Consider the following 8190-nt stretch of genomic DNA (forward strand, 5'->3'; position numbering starts at 1 on the left):
GTCAGACAGAGTGGTCCGCAACACGGGGCCCACAGGGGACTGCCTCTCTCCCTCCTCTTCACCATCTACACCACAGACTTCAACTAACACACAGAGTCCTGCATCTTCAGAAGTTTCTGATGACTCTGCTGTGGTTGGATGATCAGCGAGGGGACGGGCTGAGTACAGAGCTGTGGTGGGGACTTTGTCACATGGAGTGAGCTGAACATCTACAGCTCAACGTGTCAAAGACCAAGGAGCTGGTGGTGGATCTAAGGGAGCCAAGGCAGCAGTGAGCCCTGTTTCCATCCAGGGGTCAGTGTGGACATTGTGGAGGACTACAAATACCTGGGAGTGCTGACTTAGAGAATAAACTGGACTGGGCCAAGAACACTCAAGCCCTCTACAGGAAGGGCCAAAGCCGTCTCTATTTTCAACATCTGCAGGAAGATGCTGAGGATGTTTTATGAGTCTGTAGTGGCCAGTGCTATCCTGTTTGCTGTTGCATGCTGGGGCAGCAGGCTGAGGGTAGCGGACGCCAACAGACTCAACAAACTGATCCGCAAGGCCAGTGACGTCGTGGGGGTGGAGCTGGACTCTCTGTTGGTGGTGTCAGAGAGGAGGACGCTGTCCAAACTACATGCCATCTTGGACAATGTCTCGCACCCACTCCATGGCTTGCTGCTCAATCACAGGAGCACTTTCAGTGACAGACTCATTCTCCCAAAATGCACCACAGGAAGTCATTCCTGCCTGTGGCCATCAAACCTTTTAACTCCTCCCTCTAAGTGTTTGACACACAGACACTTAGAGAGGTTGAAACTGGACAATATTATCTGTATTATCTGTTTTGTGCAATAACACTGGCCTGACATGTGTGCAATTTCAACTACTACAATTATTATTATTATTATTATTATTATTATTATTATTATTATTATTATTATTTTACTTTTCACCTTTCCAAATCCTTAATTATGTTAATTATGTAAATAATGTATAATAACATTCCTTTATGTAAATACCGTACATATCCAATTCCTTATATTTCTTTATTTCTTTGTATTTCTATCTATTATATATTTGTGCAACTGCAACAAAGAGTTTTCCTTCGGGGATCAATAAAGTATTTCTGATTCTGATTCTGATTCTGAAGATGTTATGAAAAGATGAATGAGAGTCTGTTTTTTGCCAAACTTTTGAATTTGATTGACGTAACCATTTACGTCCCGCTGGCTGACATGGCTGAATTCCTTGTGTGTAGCGATGCAGTGTTCCGCAGGCTGGATGGAAGGCAGCAGGGATACAACACAGGACTTAAGACTTGACTTGGATCTTGCTCAGACTGTGAGCATCTTTGAGACAAGCGAAGATAATCTGAGTTTTATTTATCAGACTTTTAAAAGCTACTACATGTTGCAAAAAACTCAAATATATCTTATGATATTCTACTGTGAAAACTGTCCACAAAGAATGGCCTTACTAATTCTGGTATTTTCTTATGTGTTCCTACTCACCTACTTTTTCTTTTTACTTTTAGTATGTACTGCAACTGCCTTTAACATATACTGTGCATACAGTACTGAATGCATCAATTGTGACATACTTCTACAGAACAATGTGCCTTAACTTTGACCTTCTTGCTCATTTACACTGCAAAATGTGACGGATGCAGTAGACATCATGGCTTTTTAGCAAACTGTATTGACATACTAGATATTTTTAATATTTTAAATATAGTTTTTGTGTTTCCTGGATTTGGTCTACCTGTGCAGTTGGGGCCGTAGTGGTTGGTGGTACAATGTCGCAGGCTGTTCCTCTGAAACCTTCGTGGCACCTACATCTTCGAACACGCATCCCGTCGTCACAGTCACCATGGTTACCACAAGGGGCTCTAGGCCACCTGGACAAACTTAACACAAAGAAGAGATGGAGTCAAAAACAGATGGAGGAATAACAAAAGAAAGCTTTTAAAAACATTTAAAAACAAATATTTCATAGGTCTTACAAAAACTGTCAAAAAAACAAAACAGCAAAAAAACAAAAAGAAATCAAAAGAATTCAATCAGTATAGAACTATGGATGCACAGAATAAACAAAACAAATGTAAAACTAAGTTTACTAACATGATGAGGATATGTAAGACCGATAAACTGAAAGGGCACTCGGTGGGAATTTCTCACAATGTTAATGTAGTGGGAATTTCCCAGTTGGGAACTCATTTTTTACAATTATTCTGAAACCATATAATGCAGCAAAAACGGGCTATGTCTTTAATGTTCACAAAAGAGAAAAATAATGTGGTATCTATTGTATGTATGTATGTAATATATGTGTGTTGGATCTGCTCCAAAATGTAATGGGCTGTTCCGGCCCATGCTACATCCTTTCACCGAGTTTCATGAAAATCCAGAAGTTTTGCTGTTATCCTGTGAAAAACAAACAAAACAAACAAACCGAAAAAACCCAGAAACAAACACATCTCCTGGCGGAGATAATATTAGAGGTAAAAACACAGCCTTAAAGGAATATGTATGTGTTAACCCTCATGTTTTTAACTACCCATTGTAATTACCCCAAATTACGCCACGCTCATGGGGTGATTTTGATGGATTTTTGAAGTGTCTTATACAATTTTATAGCATTTGAAGAAAAAAAATTGAAGTGGTTTCTACATAGTATTGAGTAACGTTGACATATTCCGTCTGTGATTATCCATCAACATTCAGTTTTTTAATTGTATTATAAATAATCCTAATTTCCGCTTTCTAACTCAAACATTGGGAATCATTTCCTAAAAATGAGGTTCATGACCATAAATTCCAAAAATAACTGTAAAACTAAAGTTAATAAGTAACGTAGTGTTGAAAACGTCAAAAGAGGACAAACATTGAAAAAAAGCATCAAAAGTGTTGAAAAAGGGACAAAATTTAAGACAAAATTTAAAAACATTGATAATAATAGATTAAATAATAATAGAATAGATAATAGAGTCAACAAAATTGTTGATTTTCAATTTGACGGAAGACAACATAAGGATGACTGGGCCAAGAACACTCAAGCCCTCTACAGGAAGGGCCAAAGCCGTCTCTATTTTCAACATCTGCAGGAAGATGCTGAGGATGTTTTATGAGTCTGTAGTGGCCAGTGCTATCCTGTTTGCTGTTGCATGCTGGGGCAGCAGGCTGAGGGTATGGGAAGCAAACAGACTCAACAAATGATCCGCAAGGCCGTGACGTCGTGGGGGTGGAGCTGGACCTCTGTTGGTGGTGTCAGAGAGGAGGACGCTGTCCAAACTACATGCCATCTTGGACAATGTCTCGCACCCACTCCATGGCTTGCTGCTCAATCACAGGAGCACTTTCAGTGACAGACTCATTCTCCCAAAATGCACCACAGGAAGTCATTCTGCCTGTGGCCATCAAACCTTTAACTCCTCCCTCTAAGTGTTTGACACACAAGACACTTAGGAGGTGAAACTGGACAATATTTCTGTATTATCTGTTTTGTGCAATAACACTGGCCTGCCGACATGTGTGCAATTTCAACACACAATTATTATTATTATTATTATTATTATTATATTTATTATTATTATTATTTTACTTTCACCTTTCCAAATCCTTAATTATGTTATTATGAAATAATGTATAATAACATTCTTTAGTAAATACCGTACATATCCAATTCCTTATATTTCTTTATTTCTTGTATTTCTACTCTATTATAATATTTGTGCACTGCAACAAAGAGTTTTCCTTCGGGGATCAATAAAGTATTTCTGATTCTGATTCTGATTCTGAAGATGTTATGAAAAGATGAATGAGAGTCTGTTTTTTGCCAAACTTTTGAATTTGATTGACGTAACCATTTACGTCCCGCTGGCTGACATGGCTGAATTCCTTGTGTGTAGCGATGCAGTGTTCTCAGCAGGCTGGATGGAAGGCAGCAGGGGATACAACACAGGACTTAAGACTTGACTTGGACTCTTGCTCAGACTTGTGAGCATCTTTGAGACAAGCGAAGATAATCTGAGTTTTATTTATCAGACTTTTAAAAGCTACTACATGTTGCAAAAAACTCAAATATATCTTATGATATTCTACTGTGAAAACTGTCCACAAAGAATGGCCTTACTTAATTCTGGTATTTTCTTATGTGTTCCTACTCACATACTTTTTCTTTTTACTTTTAGTATGTACTGCAACTGCCTTTAACAGTATATACTGTTGCATACAGTACTGAATGCATCAAATTGTGACATACTTCTACAGAACAATGTGCCTTAAACTTTGACCTTCTTGCTCATTTACACTGCAAAATGTGACCGGATGCAGTAGCACATCATGGCATTTTTAGCAAACTGTATTTGACATACTAGATATTTTTAATATTTTAAATATAATAGTTTTTGTGTTTCCTGGATTTGGTCTACCTGTGCAGTTGGGGCCGTAGTGGTTGGTGGTACAATGTTCGCAGGCTGTTCCTCTGAAACCTTCGTGGCACCTACATCTTCCTGAACCACGCATCCCGTCGTCACAGTCACCATGGTTACCACAAGGGGCCTCTAGGCCACCTGGACAAACTTAAACACACAGAAGAGATGGAGTCAAAAAACAGATGGAGGAATAACAAAAGAAAGCTTTTAAAAACATTTAAAAACAAATATTTCAATCATGGTCTTACAAAAACTGTCCAAAAAAACAAAACAGCAAAAAAACAAAAAGAAAATCAAAAGAATTCAATCAAGTATAGAACTATGGATGCACAGAATAAACAAAACAAATGTAAAACTAAGTTTACTAACATGATGAGGATATGTAAGACCGAATAAACTGAAAGGGCACTCGGTGGGAATTTCTCACAATGTTAATGTAGTGGGAATTTTCCCAGTTGGGAACTCATTTTTTACAATTATTCTGAAACCATATGAATGCAGCAAAAACGGGCTATGTCTTTTAATGTTCACAAAAGAGAAAAATAATGTGTGTATCTATATGTATGTATGTATGTAATATATTGTGTTTTGGATCTGCTCCAAAATGTAATGGGCTGTTCCCTGGCCCATGCTACATCCTTTCACCGAGTTTCATGAAAATCCAGAAGTTTTGCTGTTATCCTGCTGAAAAACAAACAAAACAAACAAACCGACAAAAAACCCCAGAACAAACACATCTCCTTGGCGGAGATAATTATTAGAGGATAAAAACACAGCCTTAAAGGAATATGTATTGTGTTAACCCTCATGTTTTTAACTACCCACTTGTAATTACCCCAAATTACGCCACGCTCATGGGGTGATTTTGATGGGTTATTTTGAAGTGTCTTATACAATTTTATAGCATTTGAAGAAAAAAAATTGAAGTGGTTTCTACATAGTATTGAGTAAACGTTGACATATTCCAGTCTGTGATTATCCATCAACATTCAGTTTTTTAATTGTATTATAAATAATTCCTAATTTCCGCTTTTCTAACTCAAACATTGGGAATCATTTCCTAAAAATGAGGTTCATTGACCATAAATTCCAAAAATAACTGTAAAACTAAAGTTAATAAGTAACGTAGTGTTGAAAACGTCAAAAGAGGGACAAACATTGAAAAAAAGCATCAAAAGTGTTGAAAAAGGGACAAAAATTTAAGACAAATATTTTAAAAAACATTGATAATAATAGATATAATATAATAATAGAATAGATAATAGAGTCAACAAAATTGTTGATTTTCAATTTTGACGGGAAGACAACATAAGGATTAAATAGCATTATAACAAACGGATCTAGAAACTCAAACTACCCGTAGTATTTTATTGCGATAACACCAAAAATAAGATGGCTGATGTAACACATTTGTGTGTTGACCAAAACCATTGTTGTGAATCTGTCACGTTCCTTTCTGCCAAAACAAAGCCTCTCTCCTATGTTTCTGTCATCATCCTTTCATTAATTGACACCCTCAGGACTCTTAACATGTGTAGCTCCACAAATGGAAAGAAGGCTCTGAGAATAAACACTGGAGCCTCTCGGGGGGAAGAGTTTCTCCAGGAACTGTGTGGGCAGGATGAGATGAATGTCTGACCACATGAGCAGCTTCCCTATGTGCCTTTCTTACCTTGGCAGTCTCGGCCGTAGTGGTTTTTGCAGCACTTTTGGACCCAGGAAGGAAACTGACAAACTCTCTTACAGCCCGCCCGGCCCCAAGGGTCATCCAGGTCAAAGAAAGATGGGTAGCCGCGGCCATACCTGGAGGTCCTGAACTGCAAACACCGCTCTGTCTTTCCCTGGAAGAAGGCAAGACGGACATTTATCTCAACATAGATTACGAATTGTACAAGCTGCTAATGTTCCGGTATTGAATTTGTAGCAGATCTCACCGTGTCTTGGTGTCTGAAGGGGCAGTATGGAGGGAAGAGACAGCGTCCACAGCGCCCCTGAGACATTTTAAGACAGAAAGCGTTAGTGCAGCTACCAAGAAAAGTCGAAAGGCTGACATCAGTGTAATAACCACGGCAGTGTGGCATCGCTATTTGCTGTGGTGGTGGTGAAACAGTTGTATTAGCAATATATAATTAGCAAGTTACTGGGGTAGTTGTATCAAGGCCCAGTCCCATCCATGTGTCTTAATGACTGTTTTGTTCTAGAAGTTTGGTGACTAGAGCTGCAACGATCAATCGATTAATATATTAGTTGTCAAATATTAAAATGAATCGCCAACTATTTTGATAATCGATTAATCGGTTTGAGTAAAAACAATCTCTCAGTCTAGCTTCTTAAATAAGTTTTTCTAGTTTGTTTACTCCTCTACGACTGAACAGCTGGAGTTGTGGACAAAACAAGACATCATATTAGGCTTTGGTACTGATCACTGATGAATATTCTATCCCATTTTCTGGCATTTTATAGAGTAAAGAACAAATCGATTCATTGAGAAAATAATCGACAGAATAATTGTTAGTTGCAGCCCTATTGTTGCCGTAGGGACACCTTGCAGGGATAGTTGGTGAGTGCTAATATGTTAGCGCTAGTGTCACAATTAGCCTCTCTGGCTCTTTGTTCCCCCAAAGGTTGGCGATGTCTAGACGGCATGCTCTCGGTCAACAGCACGAAGATGTAAAGAGATTGTCTTCATCCCCGAGAGAAGTCCACCGATCACGGTATTTCCACTGAATGGAGCAGATGCTACAGGTGCATCAGAGCAAGGACTAACAGACAGTTTCTTCCCAAAAGCCATAACCACCCTGAACTCACACATGCACTGACTCCACCCCAACCGTCCCCCGCCCCCAGACTTTCTTCTCCCACCTACTGTGCAATACTGTTATATAAAACCTTAAAGGACACTGGAATTCTGTTCAATTTCATTACAGTGCAAAACTTAATATTTAACCATTTAATCTTGGTACAGTGCAATGTTTATTTATTTATTATTAATACTTAACCATTTAATCACATTACAGTGCAATATTTAATACTCAGGACTTTTGATACACCAAACTATATTTCTGCATAATGTGTATACCAACCGTTTATCTCTCTACTACTTTATATATGTATACAGCTGTTCTCAGGGCTGTGCATCACATTCTCCCCCTCTCTTTTTTCTGCACTACTTACATTTTACATTTTATATTTTTATTTTTTTGTGTTAAATCTCTTTGGACAGGTACTGCACTTGTGTATTATGACAATAAAGGCATTCTGTTCAGTAACTGTGGCAGATCTAACACTATCGGTAGTCTCACTGGTTTGTAGCCACTCTAGCAGCACATTATGTAATCACTAGCTTTTGTTTTGTATTTTTTGTCAGCTCACATAGTCATCTCATATTTACATGTGTCTTAGGATTTGGTTTTTGTGATCCCTCCATCCATAGAATTCCAAAATATGTACTGATTTAAATCATCTTAAAAGACTATCCAAACAGAGGTGAAAATTAGTAATTATTTAATTTCAACTGGTATAAGTATTAGCATGTATGTTGTGAGTTTTAAAGCAGTATTAAAAGTAATAGTATCAGCACTGCTCACGTAAGCGGTTTTGTTCTCCAGACTGTCGCAGAGTGCTCCCAGGCCAGGTGGTTCCAGTAGCTGGTCGATGCCATAGGCCACGCCCTCTTTGAAGTTCAGGTAGCGCTCCACTATCCGGGCTGCGTTCTCATTAATCAATACAGCCCCCTGAACACACACACACACACACACACACACACACACACA

The 8190-nt window shown here is 38.5% G+C and overlaps 1 protein-coding gene across 1 annotated transcript in view; it reads right to left on the minus strand.

Annotated features, from left to right (window-relative positions):
• The window catches only part of stab1 (stabilin 1), a 122935-nt gene that overhangs the window by 38489 nt on the left and 76256 nt on the right, over positions 1-8190 (minus strand). The window contains exons 53-56 of the mRNA XM_032514890.1: positions 8005-8151; positions 6352-6408; positions 6090-6258; positions 4415-4564 (exon numbers count right to left, since the gene is read on the minus strand). Of these exons, the coding sequence (XP_032370781.1) occupies positions 4415-4564; positions 6090-6258; positions 6352-6408; positions 8005-8151 (523 nt within the window). The remainder of the gene's footprint in view (positions 1-4414; positions 4565-6089; positions 6259-6351; positions 6409-8004; positions 8152-8190) is intronic.

This window comes from Etheostoma spectabile, chromosome 4 (assembly GCF_008692095.1).
Source record: "Etheostoma spectabile isolate EspeVRDwgs_2016 chromosome 4, UIUC_Espe_1.0, whole genome shotgun sequence".
NCBI classification, from domain to species: Eukaryota; Metazoa; Chordata; class Actinopteri; order Perciformes; family Percidae; genus Etheostoma; species Etheostoma spectabile.